Below are 27,530 nucleotides of genomic sequence, written 5' to 3' on the forward strand. Positions count from 1 at the left end.
TTTCAGTTACCAGCATTGCTTATCAAACATCGACTAAGACTTGTTAAATTTCTGGGAGTATGAGAAAGGTATGTTACTTATACCATAACTGGTTCCAACTTTCATAAAGTGATGATAAGAAATTAAATATGTCTTCACATCTCTGCCATGTCCACTGACCAGGAACAAACAGTCTTCACATCTCTGCCATGTCCACTGACCAGGAACAAACAGTCTTCCTGTACAGAGATGACCTTTTATTAGAGGTTACACCTCTGCAAAAATATTTAACTGTTTTAGTTACATCTAGAATGATGTAATGAAACTTTTATTTTTTTACTAGTGTTCCATATGCAGAATTTGATTAATATTGTATGCCAGCTTTGAGGTGTGATAATTTATTTAACAGATTGTATTTGAGATGGACCTGTCTAAACTTCATTGTGTTAAAAATACAAATAGGCTTTTTATTGTTTCACTTTATTTTTGTTTTATTTATTAAATACATAAATATTATTTAAAATCTAATAATATTCTGTAATAAACTTGGTGTTTGAAGAGTCTGGAATCAAGATGGTTCAGAGTAGTAGCATTTTCTATATGATGGGACAGGAATGATTGCTTCACCAGGTCTAGTAAATAAGTGGAATTGCCATAAAGGAATTGCCATTAATATCATTGTTGATTTTGCTAAGAAAGTTGCACACAAACTGTATCTAATGATATGTATTTAAGAATTGATCACTTAGATCTCATTTACTATAACAAATTAACATGTACTAAAATTGACAATTTGCTTCTAAATAGTGCTCTGGGTATTATTATTATGCAGAGAAGGTAGAATTACTGGAAACTTTTCAGTTTTCAAGATGCAGATTTAACTAAAAATGTCTGATAAAATCAATTAAAATATGGTTTGGTGTAGAGAATATGAATACAAGAAAACTAAAGGAATAGACTTATATGCCTTTATCTTTGGGGTTTTGGAATAATTATGATGGCAAATGAATATTTTTGTAGTGCACAAAGGATTTGCACATCTTCTAAAGATGCTCTTGTTAAATTTAAAGAAATAAAAAACTGTTTAATGATTTCATAATTGCAAGTTAAAACAGATAATCTGTATTATTGCATAACACACTTCCATTTTCAAATTGACTTTTAAACTCATTTATGAGTCATCTGCACAAAATTACGGTAATCTTTTTTAAATATAATTTAGTTAATTTTTTTAAAATATAATTTATGACAATTTAAATCAGTTTTATATTTATTTTATAATAGGAGGTATTAGAGAACACAAAATATAATAATAAAATTGAAATTATACAATGCAGTTGAGAATCAAATTCTTAGTTTTACAGTTACTTATTTAGCAATAAATGTGTTAATTATCTTGATTTTATAGTTTAATGTTAGTATTGAAATTCTTTCAATTATACTGAAAAGTTATAATAAATAATAATTTAAAATTAATTCATAATTAAAATAATATTCTATAAAATACAATTTATACCAAGATTATCATTATGAATAGGTCAAGTGCTAAGTATTAAAGAAACCAAAACACCACCACCATCACCAGCAGAAAAGAATGCAAAAGGTACTAAATTATCAAATAAAGTAGCAATAATAATGTCTTTCAATTTTTTAAATTCATAAGAATATTATTTATATTTATGTAACTTTTTTAGGAGAACAGGAAACATCTGTTCAAGAAAAAAAAGAGGTTTTAGAAGATGGGACAATAAAACATGTTGTTACAACAGTTACTAAAACCACAATTGTGCAAGGTTTGTTGAAATTTTTAAGTTATCTTGCAAAAAGGATTTATTGACAAAATTAATTCTCCCAGTGACAAAATTAATTTAAAATATTTCAAAAGGAAAATGTATTTGCAGCAAAAATTGGTACAATAGTTTTGTGATTATCTGGTTGATCAATATTGTCATATAGTTTTTTATATATACAGTACAGTATTATTAAATAATTATAATGTGTAAAAATGTGATTGCAAATGTTTTCATAAAACATAAGGTAATTGTAAGTGTTTTACTGGCTTACTTTTGTTGAAAATTTTGTATTAAAAATATTAAAATATTATTAAGTATACCATTAAAATTATAGCTGAAAAAGAAATCACATACGTGAGACATTGATATGCTTGATGTACAGGAAGTACTTTATCTTCGATTACCATGTTACTTGGTTCAGTCATCTGCCACATTAATCCAGATAATCACAAGTCTGCTGTAATTTAAATGTTTGAATTATTTGATTTTTACATAATTTATATTACAAAAAATTTCTATCATATTTAAAATTTATCATAATTTAACTTTGGTCTTTAATAATATAGATGGAGAAGAACTTCAATTGGATAGAGATCAAATTGCAAAATTAGTTGAATCGGAAACGTGGCCATCGGGTGAAATGGACACTAGCCAAGTTTCTGTTTCGAGTTTGCCAGAAGATGAAAAATCTGAACCTACTACAGCAACAATGTCTAGCGGTACTACAGCTGAACAAGATATTTCATCTGCAGATGGAGACAAACCTCAAATAGAAACTCGTGTTGAAGAAAAAGGTAGATAAAATGCTTAACTTTATTATGAAAATATATGAAATGATTGATGTACATTTATAAAATTAAAAAACAAAATGTGATACAAAAGTTTATTTCAAGAAAAAATACCATAATTTAATTAACATTTTGCTATACAAAGCATTCATTTCAATCAATAAATATAACAGTCCTTTGTAAATAATATGAACACTAAACCAATTAGTAAAGAAGCCATTCAGTATTTACTTAAGAGTTTTGGAGTTTATCCGGTTTGTGTTGGTGAGTTCAGATTGATTTCTTTTTGAAATTTATGTTTAATATTAAGAAGTTTTATTATAAGTAAATTTTAATAATTAACTAACCAAGCTACTTAAATTTGTCTTTATATATCTTTAAAAAAATGTATCTTATAACTGTAAATGTTAGAAAATAATAAATTATAATGTATTAAATATATTATAATTTATAATAAATAAAAGAAAATAATATATTGGTTACTGTTTTTTGAAATATACAAGTAAAGACAAAATTTTGTAAAGGCTTTAATTACGCACAGAATGTTCTTAGTTCAGAATAATATTGATTTTTTTATATGTATTTGATAATTTAGTTTTTATTTGAGGATTACTTTTTCATAATATTGAATTTAATATTTTAAATATGACTTTTTCTAAAATAAAAAATTATAGTCAACAATAACAAAATTATAATTTAATTTAAAGCTATTAATTGTGAATTATACTAAATTTATAATTAATACAATTACTGAATTATAAAATTCTATATTTATAGATGTGTTTCTAAACATAAGTGTATAGTTGTCAGTGAAGATACTAATATTGAAGATTAAAAGAGTACATTCTTAAAAATATAAATATCATAACTAATAATGGCAAATTCAAATAAAAGTAGTTCAAATATCAAGTATGAAATTTTAAGACCAGATAATATATCTCAAGAAGAAAATGAACAAATTGAGAATAATATGTTATCAAGCAATAATAATGCTATAGAAGGCATTGAAGAATTAACTTTATCAGAATTTTTGAATTCGGTGATAACTGATAATTCTGATAAAATTAATACTGATGATGAAGAAATTTTATTATCTGATAATGAAAAATGTATTAATTATGAAAGTAATGATTTAATGTCAGTTTCTTTTTGGGAAGGAGATAATATAAGTACTACAGTATGTAAAGAAGTAAGCAAGTTTAATGAAATACAAAGTAGGAGTTCTCATTATCTTAGTGCTAACAAAAATAAATATGATGGTATCACAGATTTTGAGGACTTTGATGTATCTTCAGATGATGAAAATATGTTGCAACAAACAAGTGCAATTAATTTGAATAATCCTGTAAAATTTGGTAATTTTCTTGAAATGTCTAATTTTAAAATGTATAATATTCCTGAAAAATTATCTTGGAAACTTTCAGCATCTAGTAGTATAGATGCAGATAACATAACAGAAACTGAAGATTTGAGTGATAAGGAAAATAATTTTATAAAAACTATTTCCTGTGGTCCTAAGAAAATTTGTAAATATCAATTGACAAATGAAAGTGATTCAGATGCAGAAGAAGTGTTTTTACCATCTGATCAATTTAATAAAACAGCTTATCCGGAAGTAAAAGAATTTGATGAAATTGATAATATTACTGATACAGAATATTTTGAAACTAAAGAAAATGAAAATTTTTTAACAGAAAATAGCTGTGAACCATACAAAAAACCTTTTTCACTTCCTGACTTGTCTCAATGTTTAGAAAGTCATAGCAAACAACTGCTGACAGTCCAGGATGATGATTTTACAGGATCAAAAACAGATGAAGAAAATTTTATTACATCTGAAGAAGAAGAAACAGAAAAGGAAGAAAAGAAAATTTTAACAAATATTTCTACAATAGAAAATCAAACTTCTATAATTAAAATTAAAGAATCTGAAAGTTTATGTAAAGAATCAAAGTGTTATAATAGAAATAAGATAAAGAAAAACAATTATACTAAAAAAAGTAATCCTTTAGTTAAACAGAAAGCTATGCTACCTAGTTTTCAAACTAATTATGAACCAACTACAGATATTGAAAATTTAAGTGATATTGAATCTCCACAATATTTAAATTCAAATCATTATGATATTCAAAAACATCAAAATAAAACTAAATGTATAGAACAAAAAAGAAGGAATTGGTCAAACAAATTAAACAAGAATACTGGTATACGTTACAAGAAATTGGCTGAATCATCATCATCTGATGAAGATGAAGATAATGATAAAGATATTAATTCATTAATTGAAAGTGTTAAAACAGATGAAGAGGAATTAAATAATTCAGAAAATGAAGAACTGTCTAAGCATAAAATTTATTCTGTTCCAGAGAATGATGATGAAATTGCTGAATTATGTTTAAATTCTATAACTATTGTTGATAGTTCACCTGAAACTGATACAGAAGAGCTGATATGTGAAAATAATATGAATATGTTTTCAAATATTGAAAAATAAGGCTTTATTTAATTCATTCTCACTATTTTTGTTATTAATCTTTAACTGTATTTGTTTATAATTTAAAACCATTCTTTTTTCTTCTTGTTTGATAACTAAGTATAATCATAATTTGAAAGAATATTGTGATATTTAAAACCTTTAAATTAATATCTTATTATAACTAACATATACATATATTTGCTTTCTTTTTCACTGTTCCTGAAAAAATGATAAGATTGCTATTGTATATTCGAATATTAGTGGCAGAATGGAAGTGCTGTATTGTCAGCTTTCAAACAGCCAGATTATACTCATTCGCACATGCGATTTACAAAACACCTACCTCACCTGGTTTAGCTGGTGGAAGCTACACACCTATAACACTTCCAATGATTCTATCCAGGACTGGTTCTGCGCTGTTAGCAGTCTGCCTGCTAGATATTTGGCCACCCTTGCCTGATTATGTGAATCATGATTTATAACTTAGCCCAGTGATTCCCAACCCATGGTACGCGCACCCCTGGGGGTACGCAATAGGTTGTTTAGGGGTACAGAAAAAAGTTAGTTATTATGGCAGAAAAAATAATATATTATGTATCACAAACTAATAGTATTAAAAAATTATTANCTTTTAGTTAAAAATTTCATTAAAAACAAGTTTAATATTTGTAAGAAAGAACAAAGCATGTTATTTTTATATTGATAAGAAACTTTTTTTTATTACAAAGTAAACTTCATAAAGATGACAATGGTATATTTTTACATATAAATCTGTTAAAAATATAAATTGCTCTAGAAAACAATTCATGATAAAAATAGTATAAAATTAGTTAAACAAGTATTTATGTAAGGATACTTTGGATCCACCTAGAGGGAATACTGAAACAGAATTGAAACAAGTTTGAATGAATTCTAAATTTGTTCTTCCATAGGCATTATGAATGAGATGAAATCTTATGCTCTGTATTATCTACTTCCATTTCTACTTTCTTTTGACCTTTTTGTCTTTGGAGCAAGATAAATTTAATTAGTCACCAATATACACTTTGATCTTCCCTTCATTCTTGAATTCTTCCTTACTCTGTTCCTGTCCACATTTCTGTCATCACTGATGAGGGAATAATATCCCTGGACCAATATCTCCATGACTTACAACTCTCTGTCAGCTAGATGGATATTCATTCCCAACATTATTCTTTGCATTTTTGTTTTTAGCAATAAATATCATAGACAAAAATTATACAATAATACTTAAATTAGCACTCAAGATACATTTGACACACAGAGAATTAATCAAAACAGCACACTAGAGAATTATTATATTACATATGAAGCATGTTATTCAAAAGTGCATCTTGTCCAGTTTCATTTTATTTTCAGTATTCAATAAAGTCTTTTACAGTTTTAAACTTGACAATGATAACATTTGTTTATAAAAATACATGTAAATGGACATAATGCAAGCTATTAGCCTATGGAATTATAATTTTACCAAAAAGTTGGGGCAATATTAAAGTTTATAAGATGGATGTGGCAAGTTTTGGAAAGACAGTTTGGATTTGCTGAGTTTTGAAATGACAGTAATATTAATAATAAGATACAACTAATTTTTGAAAAATGCAGATTAAAAGTGTTTTATTTGAAAGGCAAAGTAATTCGTACTACAGGACTTAAATTCTTAAAGTATCAGGCATTTCATGCAAATCATCATAACATTCTTCATCTCTTTCTTCTACATCCCACTTTATGTGACAGCAAATCTCAATGAATTCAATGTTTCCCAACCTTCTCCAAAATGAGTTTCCAGCAGACATTTGACGTTATGAATTTTTGTGATATTTAACAAAACCCTTCTGGCATCTCTTCTAGTGCTAAGTCTCTTCTCTCTGACATTTCTTTATTGTTTACGGTTTCAATGCAAATTTAATTTCAGAAACTTAAAATAATTAATTGAAATGTTATTTCAACTCTAAACGGCTAGCCATAAATTATGTACACATTTTTCTTGAAATTTTTACATCCACTCCTTCCATTGTCCCAGTTTGTCCAAAATTTTCATAACTCCTTTCTTCTTCAGACTTCTAACAAAATTCAACCTTCCCAAAATCTTTACCACTTTATGAATAATAAAATGTATAAAATTTAATGAAATAAAATGGACGTCCATTGAAGTTAACCCTTCACTTTCTTGTCTGACTTTATCCAATTTGTCATAACCCCCTTCCTCTCTTCCAGTATGGACATCATTTATGGATAGCCCCTAATTAATTAAACACAAAATCTGCATGTCATGTATCTTTCAGAAAACATTCTCCAGGAATATTTTTTTGATTTGATAGGTTGACAAATGCAACTGATTGGTCACAGTGGCATAACTAGAAACTTCAGTCCCTTAAACAAAAAATATTATAAATGAGTATATTAAAAATTTCTTTTGTAAACAAATTTAGCATCAGACAAAAAGAAGAACATCCGAAATGTAATCTATGAAAAGATTTGTAAGCAAAAAAATTATTAGTTGTAAAAAAGTAGTAAAGATTATATAATAAAATAAAGACACTGAGTTTAGTGTTACGTGCATATGTTTTTATTTGTCGCAAGCACTTGTATCTCTGTATTCGCCTGATGACGACGACTATAAGTTTATCGAAAGTGCTTGCAATAAAAAATGTATGCATGTAACACCAAACTCAGTGTCTTTATTTTATTATACAATATTTTGGCGTGATAGTCATCCTATTGAGTAGTAGTAAAGATTAAAAAAAATTAGAAAATCACAAATGAATTAAAAAATAATCATGGCAGTTATATAAGATTTACAGTCAGTATTTTGGTTAAATAATTGGATTAATGAATAAATAATATAATTTTATTTTTTGGGTGATATATTTTTAGTTTTCTGTTACGTAACTATTCTAGTTTTGACCTATACATCACTCCGACTCGTCTAAAATAAATCATTTTTATTTTTACCAGAATACTGATAAATTTTGCAGTTTCAAGATATCTTTAAATTGTCATTTGAAATGAACAAAAACCCCGGTTTTCTCGAAAGTGTCTGTCTTCATTACAAAATTTCCAATATATTCATGTATTTTTAGCCATGTTTAGGATTTTATATCTCTCTTAAACAGTAGAATCAATTAAAAATTAAATAAAATGACAGTGATTAGGTTGAAAAACTCGTATTATTTCCGATATCTTAATAAATTATTTAGTGTTGATACACGATATAAATGAAGCATCTCGTGACACGATAACTTGTATATTTATTGAATTAAAAATCCAATCCAAGATTTTTTAGTAAAATGTAAAAAAAAACCTCATTTGGACAGTTAATTATAGAATATTTTTAATATTCTATAAGTTCTACAAGGTAAAAAATACACATTCCAGATGCAAAAGAATTCATGGAAGAAATTTGATAACATTTTCAGATAAGTCATTACTTTTTTAATGATATCCGCTAACCTCTTGTGAAATGATGATCNGTTATATTGTATAAGTAATGCTATTGGATAACATATTCTTTCTTGTCATATTATTGGCTAACTACATTCAGATAATTTTTTTCAAACTGCAGAGTTTTAGAACATAGTTACACTTTCAGAAATGAGAGCCAGAGGATTTTATCTTCTGCCTCTCATTTCTGTCCATAACATGGAAAGTGCTAATGGACAAAGAACTATAGTTCTTTCAAATTTCGAATAATGTTCTTATCTAATGGCATTCTAACGGAAATTTGTTGCCACCTGAACTGTTGAGGGTTCAAAAACATTCATGGAAGTCTGTTTTTTTCATTTTTTTATGTTAATTTCATACCAGTAACAGGCTTTGAGGTATGTAATTAAATATAACCATCAATCAGTGTATGCTCAAAATAAATATGAACAGTGGAAAAATAAAGATTTGAAGAAAATAATTCTAGAAATCCAGAAAGGACATGTGGTTCAACTCCCATATAAAATTATGTTGAGAAACCCAGATGTTTCTGAATACATCTTTTGCTGTTTGCCTCACAATACAAATTCCTTGATTTTATTTACTTTGTTCCTCCAAACAAACTTTCACATAAAAAGTATCACAATGAAGTTTTCATCTCCAAAGGGCATTCTTGCATTCAGAAGGGGGAAACAACATTCAATCAAATATAGAAAAATATTTGAAAATTTAATGATGTTTGGTCTCTAATTTCTCTGATCAGGAATACTCCTTGCAACAGAACTTTTCTGACATCATTCATACATGATTTTTGAGTTTTGTAACTACCATACTCCAAGCAAAGCATTTGTTTATGCAAAAAACATCTTCCATAGTTACTCTAAGGTATTTCAACAAAAGTTTTTCTCAGATGATTCTTTTGCTAAACATTTTAAGACAAACCACAGTAATCAGACCTAGGATAAAGTTAGTTTATTAAGGCATACAAGAAAGAAAACTCAACAGCAACAAGTATTGCAGGTCCATCTTCTACAAGCCAAATTCATTTCAGGAAACAAAAGCCAAAGAGAAGGCTCAAGACATTCAGTCAATGATAAAATATATTCTTACAGTTGATGTTGAGTTTTACAAAACAGTTCTGAGGTAGAGTTTTTTTTGGATCTCTAATATTGAGATATCTTCAGAACCAAAAAGTTCCAACTGTATTACTATACTGTAAGTTATATTGCTGTTAGGATTTTCAGTTCAGAGTACTCAGACTTTTTACATTTTTTTTACTTTTACTCAAACTCAACCTAAAACTTGACAAGTCAAAGTTTGTGTATTTTAACCATATTAGAAATAGAACACAGTTAGAAATCATTGGTCATCAAACCATTATTAGTAAAGATATAAAGAAACAAAATTGTGACAAATAACAATGATTTGATAATTATAATTAGAGATGTTTACAAAATAGAATATGAAATCTTGATATATGGGCCTAAATAAAAATAATTTATTTGGACTTTGCTTAAAATATATAGATTTTTCATTGTTTGAATATATTGTAGATACCAACGTTCAATAAACAAATAAAGAATTTAAACAGCTTGTCAAGTCTCAAAATACTAAGTTATACCAAATGTTAATTGCTATGTAAACAATAATTTATTTGTAATTATGAAATAAATGGTTAATGCACTATTATAACAACTTATATTCTTCTTTTTGGAAACAATAACTTTTCTGTAACAAAAAAAAATCCTATATTTAACTTCAAACTTGCTGTAAAATTCCTTAAAGTCAAATTCCTCTGCTGTAAAATTGTCCTTAAAGTCAGGTAGAACCCTCTGATTCTCACATATTGAATCTTATCACTTTTCACTGTCACAAAATGATGAGTACTGTATAATTGGAAAAAAATAAACTGTAAAAAGTATCTAAAATAAATAGTATACTTTTTAAAATTAATCATTATTAATCAGAACAAACAAAATTATCATCTAGGCATTAACAACCTACAGCTATTGCTACAAACAACTAGCGCTTTCAACGTAAAGCACTAGTTGTTTGTAGCGATAGCTGTAGGTTGTTAACACCTAGATGATAATTTTCTCAACTTTACTTATCCAATATTCAGCATGAAGTCCAATATTATTTTTCACTTTTAACAAACAAAATTTTTTTAATTATGTAAGAAAAATATTATTTTTCTTAGATAATTAAAAAAAAATTAAATTAATTTTAAAAATATTCATATCTGTACTATTTCATAGGAACATGAATAAAGGGGGGCCTGGTTTAAGCTCCCTTTATTCATTATTTATTTATGCTTAAAAGTTGTTACATCACTGGTTGGTCATATGTGTGTGTTTTTACAAACTATTTATATGAAGTTATACAAGGGGGTATTTTTCAATCTCCAGGGATATCCTTCTCCATACTCACCCTTGAAAAAAACTTTGGAGGTCTTTATCTAAAACAGGAATCTATAATGGCTTACTTTTTGTATCATGTTATCAGTATCTATATTTTCCATTGGTTAAGTAGATAAGATGAGTTTTGGAATACATGAAAGTGTGGATAAGATGCAGTTTGGAATGACATGCCTCATATGTAAAGATATGATTTCAGTAAGATTATTTTTAAAGCATTCTATATTTTTGAATTTTGTAATCCGATTTAGTTGTATTCCTTTCAGTTAAATGTACTGTACAACAGTAAGTTTCTAGCCTAAGAATGACATAAATTAAATTGTTGAAAATATTAGCTTTAATTAATCATGCTGGAATCTTTGAAGGGAGGTCTTTGATAAAGTACTGTATTTAAAACTAGTTTTTGTGCAGTTGTAGATATTTAGTAAATTGTTTATTATTATTCAAGGACAAAAATCTTTTGTTAATTTTATCTTCTTATCAGTGAATCTTATTTTGCATATGTTTTTTTCTTTTCTTTGACAAGATGACAATAACAAAAAAAACTATTCAAAATTGAATTTATTAATCTGTTATCAGAAACTTTATTTCTTTTCATCTCTGATTGAGTACAAATTAGCAAACTTTTAAGAAGCTAGAAATAATTTATAACTTTTTGTCCAATCTTTATTATTAAATTAAATCTAAACATGTCATTACCAAAATATAGTTGCTCTTTGGTATAAGTTATAAACTAATTTTTATCGTGTTTTCTACGTGGAGAAGAAAAAAAAAACTATCGTTATGAGAAGTTAGCATGTTGAAAATATAGTTATTTACATGATAAATAAATTAATTTATATAAATGTTTTTTAGTATTAAAATAATTATATTATTTGAAATAAACAAAAGAAAAATATATTTGTAAATTAAAAATAATAATATGTATTAATAAACAGAATGGACTGAAACAGATGAATCCGGAGGTGTTATGCATGTGATTTGTAAAAAAACTACAATAACAAAAGAGCCTGAGGAAATTATTATAACTAAAGGGAAAGGTATGGTAATTTATAATTTTTTTAAATAATAAAATACTAACTAACTTCCTGAAACAATATTTACGCTATATTTTTTTCAGATTTCTTAGTTATTAATTATTATATCATCGTGAGTTTGTTTATAAATTTAAATACTATTTTATCATTTAATGAAAGAATTTGTTCTGTTATAAATAATAATATATTTTGTAAATGAAATAAATATTGTATACAATATTTCTTTTATTTACAGATTTTACATAAAGTATTTTTTTATTAAGTATTCAGTAATAATAATTGTTATATATTATTATCTTATAAGTTCATTGAAAATTTATATGAAATTGTCTAGAATACAAATTGATCATAAATATAAAATAATAATTAGTATTTATTATTTTAAAATTAATTGAATATTCCAAAGACCAACAGTTTTTTTCTTCAATAATCAAAATTATCTGCAATATAAGTTAATTATTCAGAATCACTTTTGTTAAATTCATTGCACCTTTGTAGTTGATGCAGAAGCAGTTAGTTTGCCAGGAGAAACCTCAGTTCAACATCCAGGTATTTTGCACCTTATTGATGTTAATTTATTTGTAGTTGATGTTTAAATTGCATGTGCTAAAAGCATTAATTTTTTGCACTCCCATAACAAAAAATCATTTCTATAATATTTTATCATAATAAAATTACTTAAATTTTAATTGCATGGACTTTTTATTAAATACATTAAATACATTAAGCTGCAATCAGTGATTTATTGGGCAGTGATTTTTCTGTAATATGTCAGCTGCATGATTTGGGGGAAACTTATGTTGTAATTTGATCTGTTAGGTTCTTTTATTTTTATACATTAAATTTTGATATCAACATTCGTTAATTGCTGTAGATTTTTTTAAAAAGTTAAAATAGAATATTATGCATGACATAGCCTATTGTGGAAGTGATTTAAAAAAAAGAGAGAGATACTATCCAGAGATGTGTTATTTATTAAAAGACATCAATGTTGAATATGTTGGCAAATTACCTTCCCTTAAATAAATAGGTGAGGAAGATATGGAATTAACTGTTGATGAAAATAATATTTCCGAAAAACCAGCAGATGAGAAAGAAGAATCATTAAGTTTTGCAGAAAAAAGAAATTTCTTTCAGAGACTTTCAATGACAAATGATGTTCCAGTTAGTACTTCAACAGTTGTTAAGACATCAAAAGAAACAATTCAAACCGAATTTCAAAAAACAGGTGAAGTAATTGAAGAACAGATTAGTTTTTCAGAAAAATTAAAGATGTTTCAAGCTGAAAAAGAGGATGTAAAAAAACAATCCCCTGAAAAGGTTAAAGATGAAAATGAGCAAAAATTATTTGAACTTGATAAAGAGGAGTTAACAGAAAGTGAAATTGCTGCAGTTGAATATTTAGAAAGCAAAAATATAATGACAGAACAAGAAGTAGAAGAAAGTTCAGGCAAAAAAGACATATCAATAAAAGAAACCACTTCTCTTGAAGCTGTTGAACAGGAAGTTGCATCTATGTTAGCTGAAGTTGACAGACAAAGTAAAGAATTATTAGGTCATGTAGTTGGGCTGCTCCCTGAAGGGGACCAGCATTCAACTAAATTAGATATTTCTGAAACAGAAAAAGAAACAGATGGAAAATATGTTCCACTGGACCTTCATTATGCAGTTGAAAAAGATATTTCTTCCACTGAATTTCAGTTTGAAGTGAGTGGAAGAGATTTAGATGAATCACTTGTTTCAGAATGTAAGCCAAAGCAATTAGAAAGTATTGAAACAGAATCACATTTAAAAGCTAATGAAACAGCTATATCTCATCCTCCACCACCTGATGCTTTTGCTACAACTACCCCATTTTGGCCACCACAATCTCCAAGTAAAGTTAGAGATGGTGAGATGAATTTATTTTAAATATATATTTTTTTTTGTTAAATAGATATTTAATACTGACTTGTTTAGTGTTTTTTCCAAGTTTGTTCATATTTTAATACAATTCATTTATATATTAATTATTTTTTGCTTTCAGATAAATAGTGATAACACATGAACTTACTAAAACTCATTTAGATATGTCAAAAGTTAATTAATTTAATATCTATTGCTTAATTATTTTATATATTTACATATTTTATTAGTAGACAAATATATGTTTTGATTCTTTTAATGGAGTTATTTAATTGCTACTGACCTCTTATGATGATTGGTATAATTGACCCATAATTTGAGGTACATTTTTTTCAAAGTTTTTACTTATTATTAATTGCTGCAAATGCTTAATTATAATTGTATTATTACATAATTTCATTATTTATATGCATATTTAAAATTATTTTTAATAATTACCAGTTATATTTTGTTCTGCACTTAATTATGCAAGCACAAATATTTTCTATTAAAACACTTTCTTTGATATATTGCTTGCTAATTGCTTTTACATATTTTGTTGCAAAATACATTACATAAATCTACATTGATTTTTAAATTGATATATAATTTATTTATATTAAGCAAATTTTTAAGCATGCAATTGTTTTCTTTATTCTGTTGTATATAGAGTAAGTTGTGTTGATTACTTTACATTTTATTTTTTGATTTTTATGATCACAAATAGTACACTTTCATGTAGAACGTATCAAAACCTAATTTTATTATGTATCTATCATTCTCATAGTATTTTTTACATTCAATAATTATGCTTGTAGATGAAATTATAGCGTTCTCATTAATTGCATGAATATTATATATATTTATTAAAATGTCTTTGTTAAAGCTTAATATCTGTATGATTAATGCAATTTTCAGCACCATATTTTGCTTTACAACAACACAAACAGTTATAAATGTATATTTAATATATATTTCTAATTTTTGTACAGTATGTGCCAAGCAATATTGATATCTATTCCTATTGCTTAAATAGCTTTATTTTTTATTTATGCATGGCTAAAAAGAAGTTATTATTAAATTTTGTTTGACTACAAAGAATAAGATTTCAGGTATTTGGCAGACTTATCCTTTCCCACTAATATTTGTCTTTGCTAACATTCTAGAAAGTTTTATGCCAGAGCAGCAGACCGCTGCAGGCAAGACGACAACTGAAGATTCTGTACTTCCCTCCCCTTCCAAAGATTCTCCTATCCAAGCAAAAACTGTTGGTCTTGATGAATCTTCTCATTCTGTATTACTTCCATCCTTTGGCATGGATGACGAAAAATCTTCCTCAAATGAAATCAAAGCAAAAATTACTTCAGAACAGGTTCATGATTCAGAATTTATTTCAAAATCTTCTAGTGAGTCTGTGTTCAAAGACTCAGCTCAGAAAGATGAATTACATATAGATGATTCTAAGTTAGCAGATGAAGATGATGATGATGATATTAATTTGTTCAAGGATAAAGATGAATATGAAATGACTGTTAATTTATCTGTAAAAGTTCAGCAGCAAATAAAATCACAAATATTGAATGAAGAATTAGATCAATCTATTGAAGAAAATCCACCTGAAGAAAAAGTATTAGGTATTAGTAATATTCCAGATTTTGATCATGAAGAAAAAGTAGCACAGCAAATAAGAACAACAATATTATCACAGGAATTAGAAGCAGATATTGAAAGTGCTTCTCCAGAACAGAAAGAATTTCCTGTTCACAGTGCTGCAGTTGAAAGTGGATTTAATATTGAAACTTTAAAAACATCTGACTATCTATTACAAAATGCTCTTCAACAAGAAACAGAACAAATTACATGGGAAACACCTATTCAAGAAGAAACTGAAACTGTATTGCATGAGGAAGTTAAAGAAATTCCAAGAGAAAAACAATTGATTGTAGAACATGATGAGGAAGTTATATCTGAAGGAGATGATGCTATGAAGGATACACAGAACAGCGATTCTATTTGTCCTACTTCAGAGAGTTCTATTTCAGAAAAAGATAAATTTAAACCCTCATCATTAGAACAAGTATCATCAGAAATATCTGATGAAGATCTTGTTGAAAGAGATCATTCATCTTCAGAACTAGAAACTAAACCAATAAATATTTTAAAAGAAGAAATGGATTTAATGAAAAAAGAACTTTTGGAAGAAAAAACTAAAAAGGAATTAACATCAGAAGATTTATATAAAAGTTCAGAAACTCAGCTTCAAGATGAAACACCTACAGATAAAAAAAGTGATATTTTAGAATCTGATCAAATGAAAACAGAACATGAAAGTCATACTGATTCATACACATCAGAAAGTTCTGATTATACACACAGAGAAACTGAGGTAAATAGTTCTGGAGCAATATCTGAAGATTCACATTATAAAGATAGGCAAGATTCTTCAGAAATATCAGATAGGGAAAGTAGTCAACCTCTCTTTGTTACTGCTGAAACCTTATATACAACTGATGGCAGGGAAGATAAAAGAAGTGATTCAGAACCTTCAGATGGAGTCAAGGATCCTAGTAATATTGTTTTAAGACAAAAATCAGCATCTAAAAAAGATAAACAAGGAGGACAAGAGATGGAATCATGGTCTAGTTCTGGTGAAACTGAAAGTCATTATTATTCTTTTGAAACTTCAGAAAGTGGGAAAACATCTAGAGACACTCCTGCTATTAGTAGGCCATGTTCTTCTGAATTTGAAGTTACAATTGTAAGTGGTCAGCCATCTTCTGAATATGAAACATGTGTCACATCCCAGGAAACTTCCATTGGAGTATCTGAATCTTATACAACTGCAGTAACATCCCAAGAAACATCTTATTCTACTGCTTGCTCATCTCTCAGTCATAGTTCAAGAGAATCAGCATATTCAGTTGATTCTGAAAGTTCTGGACACTTAGCAAGTTTGGAATTATCTTCAGAAACCAGTGAAACACTCGTTCCTTCTGCACAAGAAATAGAAATGGATCTAGTGCAAGAAATAGATACACCAGTTTTAGAAGAAGAAATTGCTGCCCAGGCTGGATTTAAAGAACCATATGATTCAGAAATTCCGGAATGCATAATCAGGGAAGGAGTGGAAGTTCCTTTTCTCAAAGATTGGTCTTTACAAGCAAATGAAAGTGATATATCTTCAGCAAAAGAATGGATTTGGCCTTGTGAAAGAGACATACAGATGGTCATGAGTCCTTTTGAAATAATTACAAATGATGATTTAGCAGAATGTTTACAGGATCAAGCTGCTCAAGAGCCTTTATCTGATTCTGATAAAGGTTTATATGATGTACAATCAAAAGAAACAATTCAAATAGATTCGTTAGAAACTAAATCTGAAAAAAGCGTGGAAGAAGAAAAACTTATTTCAGAGATGCAGAATGATAAAGCAGAAAGTGAAAAATATTTATTATGCTCTGAGAGCTCAGAATTGCCTTCTCAGTCTATTGAAGCAATAGATAAACTGGAAGTTGGAACAGCACTTAGTGATGATGTTGCTGAGCAACTTAGTCATGATGAACTTTCTATATCAGAAAGTTCTGCCACTCAGAGTGAGCAGACTTGGCAGACTTCTAGTATAGAAACTGCTATCCATATTTCCCAACAGATGTCCTCCTGTTTTAAGCCTTATACTGAAACTCCCCCAGTAACTAGAGTAGATAGCACTGTTTCCGATGTCACATTAGATCTCTCAGGTTCTCCCATACATAGTGCCATTGTTCAAGATAATTTACAATCTGCTCAAGAACCTTCAATATATCATCAATTAAATGGTCCAGTTGAAGTTGAATACATTCCTGAATATGATGCTCCTTTTGATGACAGTAGAGAAAATATTTCGGTTCAGAATGTCCAAGAAACTCAAATTCAAAATTATGATGCTGAAGGACAGTATATGCAAATAAGTGATGATCAAGCAGACTTTAATTCTGAGAGATGTTTATTTCTTGATTCTGAAGAAATGGTAACTTCATCTCAACCTCCAGTTGAATTTTCTGAACAATGGATATCTGATGGAGAAGTTCAAGCTCAGGCCAGAGAAGATAGTTTATCATTACTCACAGAAGATTTATGGCAACAACATGTTCATAGGCATGAATCAGAAATTGAGAAAACACCAGATATACAACACGATGATATAGGTGAAACAAATTGTTTACCAGAAAGTGAACAGAATGTTCTACATAGCCAAGGTTTTGTTCATATAAATTCTGAAATGGTTAAAGATTATGAAATAGAAAAACCAAAGTTAGAAAGTAGAGACTCGTTTGATATGACTGATAAAGCAGAAGCTATAGATACCTCCCCTGAAGATGAAAGATATGATAATCTTCTCCATGATTTAGATGAACAAATTTGTGATGATGATTCTATAAAAGATAAAACATCTGAATCATTTCAGAAATTAAGTACGGATTCTATTCAGGATCAAAGAGAGCCTGCAGATAAAAATGGCTTATTGGTTACTAAAGAAACATTATATGAATCTCAGAATACATACTTATATAATATGGGGTTTGAGAAAGAACTTCCTGAAGAAGTTTTAGATGTGGCTGAGGATCAGTTTACTGAAGAGAAAGATAAATTGCAGGATTCTTATCAAGAAACTGAATTTGTTGATGGTGTATATGAAAGAGGTCAAGAATATGATGATGTCAGTCTTGGTTATGGTGAATTATATACACATCAAGAAGAAGATGAAGAAACTGAAGATGCAGAAAGAGATGAAAGGCATTATAGTCCAGCTGCTGTATCAATAGACGAAAGCAAACGAAGTACACCCAGTTATGATACTTTAGGTGTTCGTAAATTTTTTGGTAGAAGTGGAGAGCATGATGATATGTCTGTGTCATCATTACAAGAATTTGAAAGATTAGAAGCAGAAATAGCAATGGGATCAAGAATGAGCCAAGGATCTGGTGATTCAAATGAAAGACATAGTGTAACAAAAAGTGGAGAACATGATGATGTATCAATGAATTCTTTAATAGAATTTGAAAAATTGGAAACAGAATGCATTGAAGTTGAACATAGTGAATCAGTACCAGTGGTTGAAAAATTATCTGAAATTGAAGAAGGGCATGAAAGCTTATCAGAAGCAAGTCAAGGAACTCTGTCTGATCATGCTGCTGAGCATGAAGAATCAGAAGATTCAGATGATTATGATAAACGAATGTGTGAAATTGATGAAATTATTCGGCAAGCTCAATCTAATGTTGAAAAATTTGATGATAGTTCAGCTGTACTAAGTTCAGAAAAGTCTCCTGCTAAGCATGTTCATACAGTTTCTAGTGATAGTACAGAGAGTAGTCTTGTTGATAAATCACCATCTCCAAAAAAATATCAGGGTTCCTTGAAAGAGACAGAAAGAACACAAATATTGCTGGATACTCAATTACCAATTTCACTTGAACGAGAACAAGCTGAACATGAATTGGAAAGTCCAGCAACACTTGCCCGACATATTATTATCGGGAGAACAATAAGTGGCCATTCTGTTGAAAGTGGAGAATCTCTTCCAAGGAGTTCTACATCAACAGTCACTCAATATGATACAGAGTCTTTAAAAGATAGAGAAATAGATGTGGAAGAGATTGATATTGGCTGTGAAGACAAAAAAATTTCACCATCTGAAGAAGAAAAATATTTTATTCAAGAAACTGATCAAGATAGTTTTCAAACTGAATGGAATCTTCATGATTTAGCTGAACATGGATCAGATCAAATCAAACAAACCTGTGATACTGAATTTCATTCCATCCCAAATATAGATCATTTGAAACAGTTACAACCAGTAGAATTTAGATTACAAGATGATATTACTAAAGAAACTTTTGATATTCAATGGCAAGAAGAAGAATCTCATTTAAGTACAGAAAATTTGACTGGTGAAGGGGAAAGCATAAAAGCAGAAACAACAGGTTCAGGTCATTCTAGTTCAAATGGAAGAGATGGAGAACATGATATGAGTGGAAAAGGAGATTNACTTTATTTATAGAAAGATAACAGAATTTAATATTTAAAAAAATCTTAAGCATACATTAGAAATAACTTCTATAATATAATATATGGTATAATGTAATTTTAAAAAATGCATAGAAATTAAGAAAATAATGAAAATTGTATAGTTAAGAATTCAAATTATAAATTAAAATTTAACTGATTTATATAATAAGTTGTAGAATGTTCACAAAATTTGCCAAAGAAATAAAAAGATTGTATACATATTTCATTTTTAATATTTAAAAAGGTAAATGATAAAACAAAAAATTTACTGAATTACTGTTATAAATGATATTATAAATAACATCAATAGTATTATATTCCAAATTGTTCATAAAATACTCATTATAATATATAATCAATAAGTTTTAACAAAAATAACTTATTGAAAACGTAAATATATTTTTTTTTTTTGTTAAATAGATATTTAATACTGACTTGTTTAGTGTTTTATCCAAGTTTGTTCATATTTTAATACAATTCATTTATATATTAATTATTTTTTGCTTTCAGATAAATAGTGATAACACATGAACTTACTAAAACTCATTTAGATATGTCAAAAGTTAATTAATTTAATATCTATTGCTTAATTATTTTATATATTTACATATTTTATTAGTAGACAAATATATGTTTTGATTCTTTTAATGGAGTTATTTAATTGCTACTGACCTCTTATGATGATTGGTATAATTGACCCATAATTTGAGGTACATTTTTTTCAAAGTTTTTACTTATTATTAATTGCTGCAAATGCTTAATTATAATTGTATTATTACATAATTTCATTATTTATATGCATATTTAAAATTATTTTTAATAATTACCAGTTATATTTTGTTCTGCACTTAATTATGCAAGCACAAATATTTTCTATTAAAACACTTTCTTTGATATATTGCTTGCTAATTGCTTTTACATATTTTGTTGCAAAATACATTACATAAATCTACATTGATTTTTAAATTGATATATAATTTATTTATATTAAGCAAATTTTTAAGCATGCAATTGTTTTCTTTATTCTGTTGTATATAGAGTAAGTTGTGTTGATTACTTTACATTTTATTTTTTGATTTTTATGATCACAAATAGTACACTTTCATGTAGAACGTATCAAAACCTAATTTTATTATGTATCTATCATTCTCATAGTATTTTTTACATTCAATAATTATGCTTGTAGATGAAATTATAGCGTTCTCATTAATTGCATGAATATTATATATATTTATTAAAATGTCTTTGTTAAAGCTTAATATCTGTATGATTAATGCAATTTTCAGCACCATATTTTGCTTTACAACAACACAAACAGTTATAAATGTATATTTAATATATATTTCTAATTTTTGTACAGTATGTGCCAAGCAATATTGATATCTATTCCTATTGCTTAAATAGCTTTATTTTTTATTTATGCATGGCTAAAAAGAAGTTATTATTAAATTTTGTTTGACTACAAAGAATAAGATTTCAGGTATTTGGCAGACTTATCCTTTCCCACTAATATTTGTCTTTGCTAACATTCTAGAAAGTTTTATGCCAGAGCAGCAGACCGCTGCAGGCAAGACGACAACTGAAGATTCTGTACTTCCCTCCCCTTCCAAAGATTCTCCTATCCAAGCAAAAACTGTTGGTCTTGATGAATCTTCTCATTCTGTATTACTTCCATCCTTTGGCATGGATGACGAAAAATCTTCCTCAAATGAAATCAAAGCAAAAATTACTTCAGAACAGGTTCATGATTCAGAATTTATTTCAAAATCTTCTAGTGAGTCTGTGTTCAAAGACTCAGCTCAGAAAGATGAATTACATATAGATGATTCTAAGTTAGCAGATGAAGATGATGATGATGATATTAATTTGTTCAAGGATAAAGATGAATATGAAATGACTGTTAATTTATCTGTAAAAGTTCAGCAGCAAATAAAATCACAAATATTGAATGAAGAATTAGATCAATCTATTGAAGAAAATCCACCTGAAGAAAAAGTATTAGGTATTAGTAATATTCCAGATTTTGATCATGAAGAAAAAGTAGCACAGCAAATAAGAACAACAATATTATCACAGGAATTAGAAGCAGATATTGAAAGTGCTTCTCCAGAACAGAAAGAATTTCCTGTTCACAGTGCTGCAGTTGAAAGTGGATTTAATATTGAAACTTTAAAAACATCTGACTATCTATTACAAAATGCTCTTCAACAAGAAACAGAACAAATTACATGGGAAACACCTATTCAAGAAGAAACTGAAACTGTATTGCATGAGGAAGTTAAAGAAATTCCAAGAGAAAAACAATTGATTGTAGAACATGATGAGGAAGTTATATCTGAAGGAGATGATGCTATGAAGGATACACAGAACAGCGATTCTATTTGTCCTACTTCAGAGAGTTCTATTTCAGAAAAAGATAAATTTAAACCCTCATCATTAGAACAAGTATCATCAGAAATATCTGATGAAGATCTTGTTGAAAGAGATCATTCATCTTCAGAACTAGAAACTAAACCAATAAATATTTTAAAAGAAGAAATGGATTTAATGAAAAAAGAACTTTTGGAAGAAAAAACTAAAAAGGAATTAACATCAGAAGATTTATATAAAAGTTCAGAAACTCAGCTTCAAGATGAAACACCTACAGATAAAAAAAGTGATATTTTAGAATCTGATCAAATGAAAACAGAACATGAAAGTCATACTGATTCATACACATCAGAAAGTTCTGATTATACACACAGAGAAACTGACGTAAATAGTTCTGGAGCAATATCTGAAGATTCACATTATAAAGATAGGCAAGATTCTTCAGAAATATCAGATAGGGAAAGTAGTCAACCTCTCTTTGTTACTGCTGAAACCTTATATACAACTGATGGCAGGGAAGATAAAAGAAGTGATTCAGAACCTTCAGATGGAGTCAAGGATCCTAGTAATATTGTTTTAAGACAAAAATCAGCATCTAAAAAAGATAAACAAGGAGGACAAGAGATGGAATCATGGTCTAGTTCTGGTGAAACTGAAAGTCATTATTATTCTTTTGAAACTTCAGAAAGTGGGAAAACACCTAGAGACACTCCTGCTATTAGTAGGCCATGTTCTTCTGAATTTGAAGTTACAATTGTAAGTGGTCAGCCATCTTCTGAATATGAAACATGTGTCACATCCCAGGAAACTTCCATTGGAGTATCTGAATCTTATACAACTGCAGTAACATCCCAAGAAACATCTTATTCTACTGCTTGCTCATCTCTCAGTCATAGTTCAAGAGAATCAGCATATTCAGTTGATTCTGAAAGTTCTGGACACTTAGCAAGTTTGGAATTATCTTCAGAAACCAGTGAAACACTCGTTCCTTCTGCACAAGAAATAGAAATGGATCTAGTGCAAGAAATAGATACACCAGTTTTAGAAGAAGAAATTGCTGCCCAGGCTGGATTTAAAGAACCATATGATTCAGAAATTCCGGAATGCATAATCAGGGAAGGAGTGGAAGTTCCTTTTCTCAAAGATTGGTCTTTACAAGCAAATGAAAGTGATATATCTTCAGCAAAAGAATGGATTTGGCCTTGTGAAAGAGACATACAGATGGTCATGAGTCCTTTTGAAATAATTACAAATGATGATTTAGCAGAATGTTTACAGGATCAAGCTGCTCAAGAGCCTTTATCTGATTCTGATAAAGGTTTATATGATGTACAATCAAAAGAAACAATTCAAATAGATTCGTTAGAAACTAAATCTGAAAAAAGCGTGGAAGAAGAAAAACTTATTTCAGAGATGCAGAATGATAAAGCAGAAAGTGAAAAATATTTATTATGCTCTGAGAGCTCAGAATTGCCTTCTCAGTCTATTGAAGCAATAGATAAACTGGAAGTTGGAACAGCACTTAGTGATGATGTTGCTGAGCAACTTAGTCATGATGAACTTTCTATATCAGAAAGTTCTGCCACTCAGAGTGAGCAGACTTGGCAGACTTCTAGTATAGAAACTGCTATCCATATTTCCCAACAGATGTCCTCCTGTTTTAAGCCTTATACTGAAACTCCCCCAGTAACTAGAGTAGATAGCACTGTTTCCGATGTCACATTAGATCTCTCAGGTTCTCCCATACATAGTGCCATTGTTCAAGATAATTTACAATCTGCTCAAGAACCTTCAATATATCATCAATTAAATGGTCCAGTTGAAGTTGAATACATTCCTGAATATGATGCTCCTTTTGATGACAGTAGAGAAAATATTTCGGTTCAGAATGTCCAAGAAACTCAAATTCAAAATTATGATGCTGAAGGACAGTATATGCAAATAAGTGATGATCAAGCAGACTTTAATTCTGAGAGATGTTTATTTCTTGATTCTGAAGAAATGGTAACTTCATCTCAACCTCCAGTTGAATTTTCTGAACAATGGATATCTGATGGAGAAGTTCAAGCTCAGGCCAGAGAAGATAGTTTATCATTACTCACAGAAGATTTATGGCAACAACATGTTCATAGACATGAATCAGAAATTGAGAAAACACCAGATATACAACACGATGATATAGGTGAAACAAATTGTTTACCAGAAAGTGAACAGAATGTTCTACATAGCCAAGGTTTTGTTCATATAAATTCTGAAATGGTTAAAGATTATGAAATAGAAAAACCAAAGTTAGAAAGTAGAGACTCGTTTGATATGACTGATAAAGCAGAAGCTATAGATACCTCCCCTGAAGATGAAAGATATGATAATCTTCTCCATGATTTAGATGAACAAATTTGTGATGATGATTCTATAAAAGATAAAACATCTGAATCATTTCAGAAATTAAGTACGGATTCTATTCAGGATCAAAGAGAGCCTGCAGATAAAAATGGCTTATTGGTTACTAAAGAAACATTATATGAATCTCAGAATACATACTTATATAATATGGGGTTTGAGAAAGAACTTCCTGAAGAAGTTTTAGATGTGGCTGAGGATCAGTTTACTGAAGAGAAAGATAAATTGCAGGATTCTTATCAAGAAACTGAATTTGTTGATGGTGTATATGAAAGAGGTCAAGAATATGATGATGTCAGTCTTGGTTATGGTGAATTATATACACATCAAGAAGAAGATGAAGAAACTGAAGATGCAGAAAGAGATGAAAGGCATTATAGTCCAGCTGCTGTATCAATAGACGAAAGCAAACGAAGTACACCCAGTTATGATACTTTAGGTGTTCGTAAATTTTTTGGTAGAAGTGGAGAGCATGATGATATGTCTGTGTCATCATTACAAGAATTTGAAAGATTAGAAGCAGAAATAGCGATGGGATCAAGAATGAGCCAAGGATCTGGTGATTCAAATGAAAGACATAGTGTAACAAAAAGTGGAGAACATGATGATGTATCAATGAATTCTTTAATAGAATTTGAAAAATTGGAAACAGAATGCATTGAAGTTGAACATAGTGAATCAGTACCAGTGGTTGAAAAATTATCTGAAATTGAAGAAGGGCATGAAAGCTTATCAGAAGCAAGTCAAGGAACTCTGTCTGATCATGCTGCTGAGCATGAAGAATCAGAAGATTCAGATGATTATGATAAACGAATGTGTGAAATTGATGAAATTATTCGGCAAGCTCAATCTAATGTTGAAAAATTTGATGATAGTTCAGCTGTACTAAGTTCAGAAAAGTCTCCTGCTAAGCATGTTCATACAGTTTCTAGTGATAGTACAGAGAGTAGTCTTGTTGATAAATCACCATCTCCAAAAAAATATCAGGGTTCCTTGAAAGAGACAGAAAGAACACAAATATTGCTGGATACTCAATTACCAATTTCACTTGAACGAGAACAAGCTGAACATGAATTGGAAAGTCCAGCAACACTTGCCCGACATATTATTATCGGGAGAACAATAAGTGGCCATTCTGTTGAAAGTGGAGAATCTCTTCCAAGGAGTTCTACATCAACAGTCACTCAATATGATACAGAGTCTTTAAAAGATAGAGAAATAGATGTGGAAGAGATTGATATTGGCTGTGAAGACAAAAAAATTTCACCATCTGAAGAAGAAAAATATTTTATTCAAGAAACTGATCAAGATAGTTTTCAAACTGAATGGAATCTTCATGATTTAGCTGAACATGGATCAGATCAAATCAAACAAACCTGTGATACTGAATTTCATTCCATCCCAAATATAGATCATTTGAAACAGTTACAACCAGTAGAATTTAGATTACAAGATGATATTACTAAAGAAACTTTTGATATTCAATGGCAAGAAGAAGAATCTCATTTAAGTACAGAAAATTTGACTGGTGAAGGGGAAAGCATAAAAGCAGAAACAACAGGTTCAGGTCATTCTAGTTCAAATGGAAGAGATGGAGAACATGATATGAGTGGAAAAGGAGATTGCATGGTTTCTAGCACTGACTCAATTGACCCGAGCAGTTCTACTGCAACTCATGCAACTTATCAGTTTGAAACTGATTCAGTTATGTCATCAAGTATTAACAGTGCTCAAGCATCTGGAGAAGAATTTACTATGATATCAAGTACAGACACTTTAGAAGCGGAAACGAAAGTAACTCATGTAAATGAACTTGCTTTTGAAGAAATACCTGAAGCACCACATGCTGAAGAAGAAATATTATTAGGAGGTGATAAAACTGAATCAATGTCAGTTGAACAATCTGTAACAATACAGATAGGAACTGAAGAATATGAATCTTTACCTCAGGAAGTAAAAGATAAAGTAAATAAAATGTTAGCTGCTTCAGAAGTTGATCCTGAAATATCAGAATTTCCTGCCAGTGATACATCTTTTTGTGAAAGTGGAGTAGTTACAATTAGAAAAATTGTTAAAACTCAAATAACTTCTGAACAGCAAGTAGAAAAAACAGAATTTCCAATACAAAAAGATATTACTCTTGATTCAACTTTTCAGTCAGAAATAAAGGAAAAGGAAGGGGAGGAAAAACAGCCTATTCCATCGCACTCTTCTATTTCCTCAGAAATGTTCCATGATGATCTTCAGACATTTAACAAGAATACTTCCTCCATGCCAGAGGGTACAGATTCTTCCCTGAATTATCCTTGTTCTCCTGTTACCTCTGCTGTTCCTCAGACTGTTAGTTCTGACTATGACATAGATGAACCATCAACTTTACATAAGGATACTGATGAAAGTACTGCTGTCTCTCATGGGATTGGTCCAGCAACAGGTAGCTAACAGACAATGGTATAGATATTATGTGCAGTCTTTTTCGTCCATTCTACAATATGTAACTAGAAAATATATATCTATATATATATATATATATAAAATTTCTTCTGTTTGCATTTATTAAACAGGAAAAGAAAATTTTAAAAACAATACAAAAAAAATTTGGAAAAAAAGCTGCACAAACATTATTTTTACTATAATATGTAAAAATAATATGTTTAAGAAAATTATCAAAATACATATATTAATGAGCATTATTTTGCTTATAGTTTAATGAACAAGAAAACTAATATTTGCAAATTTCTTATAAAACTAAATTTATTCAAAAGTTTAAACAAAAGCTGATTTCCTTTACTTAAACTGGTTAAAATAATGATATTGGATCCCACTTTTTTCATTATGTATTTGAGAAAGACTTATTTATTTTTTAAAAACTATTAAGATTTTTATATCTCTGTTTC

General features: G+C 28.8%; 1 protein-coding gene across 1 annotated transcript in view; it reads left to right on the forward strand.

Moving 5' to 3' along the window:
* The window catches only part of LOC111613455 (titin-like), a 90,957-nt gene extending 63,820 nt beyond the window's left edge, over positions 1-27,137 (forward strand). Inside the window, exons 20-27 of the mRNA XM_023354812.1 lie at positions 1,517-1,582; positions 1,674-1,772; positions 2,339-2,566; positions 11,833-11,934; positions 12,430-12,480; positions 12,962-13,822; positions 14,982-19,843; positions 21,295-27,137. Coding sequence (XP_023210580.1) covers positions 1,517-1,582; positions 1,674-1,772; positions 2,339-2,566; positions 11,833-11,934; positions 12,430-12,480; positions 12,962-13,822; positions 14,982-19,843; positions 21,295-27,075 — 12,050 coding nt within the window. The 3' untranslated portion in view covers positions 27,076-27,137. The remainder of the gene's footprint in view (positions 1-1,516; positions 1,583-1,673; positions 1,773-2,338; positions 2,567-11,832; positions 11,935-12,429; positions 12,481-12,961; positions 13,823-14,981; positions 19,844-21,294) is intronic.
* Positions 27,138-27,530: the final 393 nt, after the last annotated feature.

The sequence above is a fragment of the Centruroides sculpturatus genome, unplaced genomic scaffold, assembly GCF_000671375.1.
Source record: "Centruroides sculpturatus isolate CEXI.00-Female unplaced genomic scaffold, Cexi_2.0 scaffold1988, whole genome shotgun sequence".
Taxonomy (NCBI): domain Eukaryota; kingdom Metazoa; phylum Arthropoda; class Arachnida; order Scorpiones; family Buthidae; genus Centruroides; species Centruroides sculpturatus.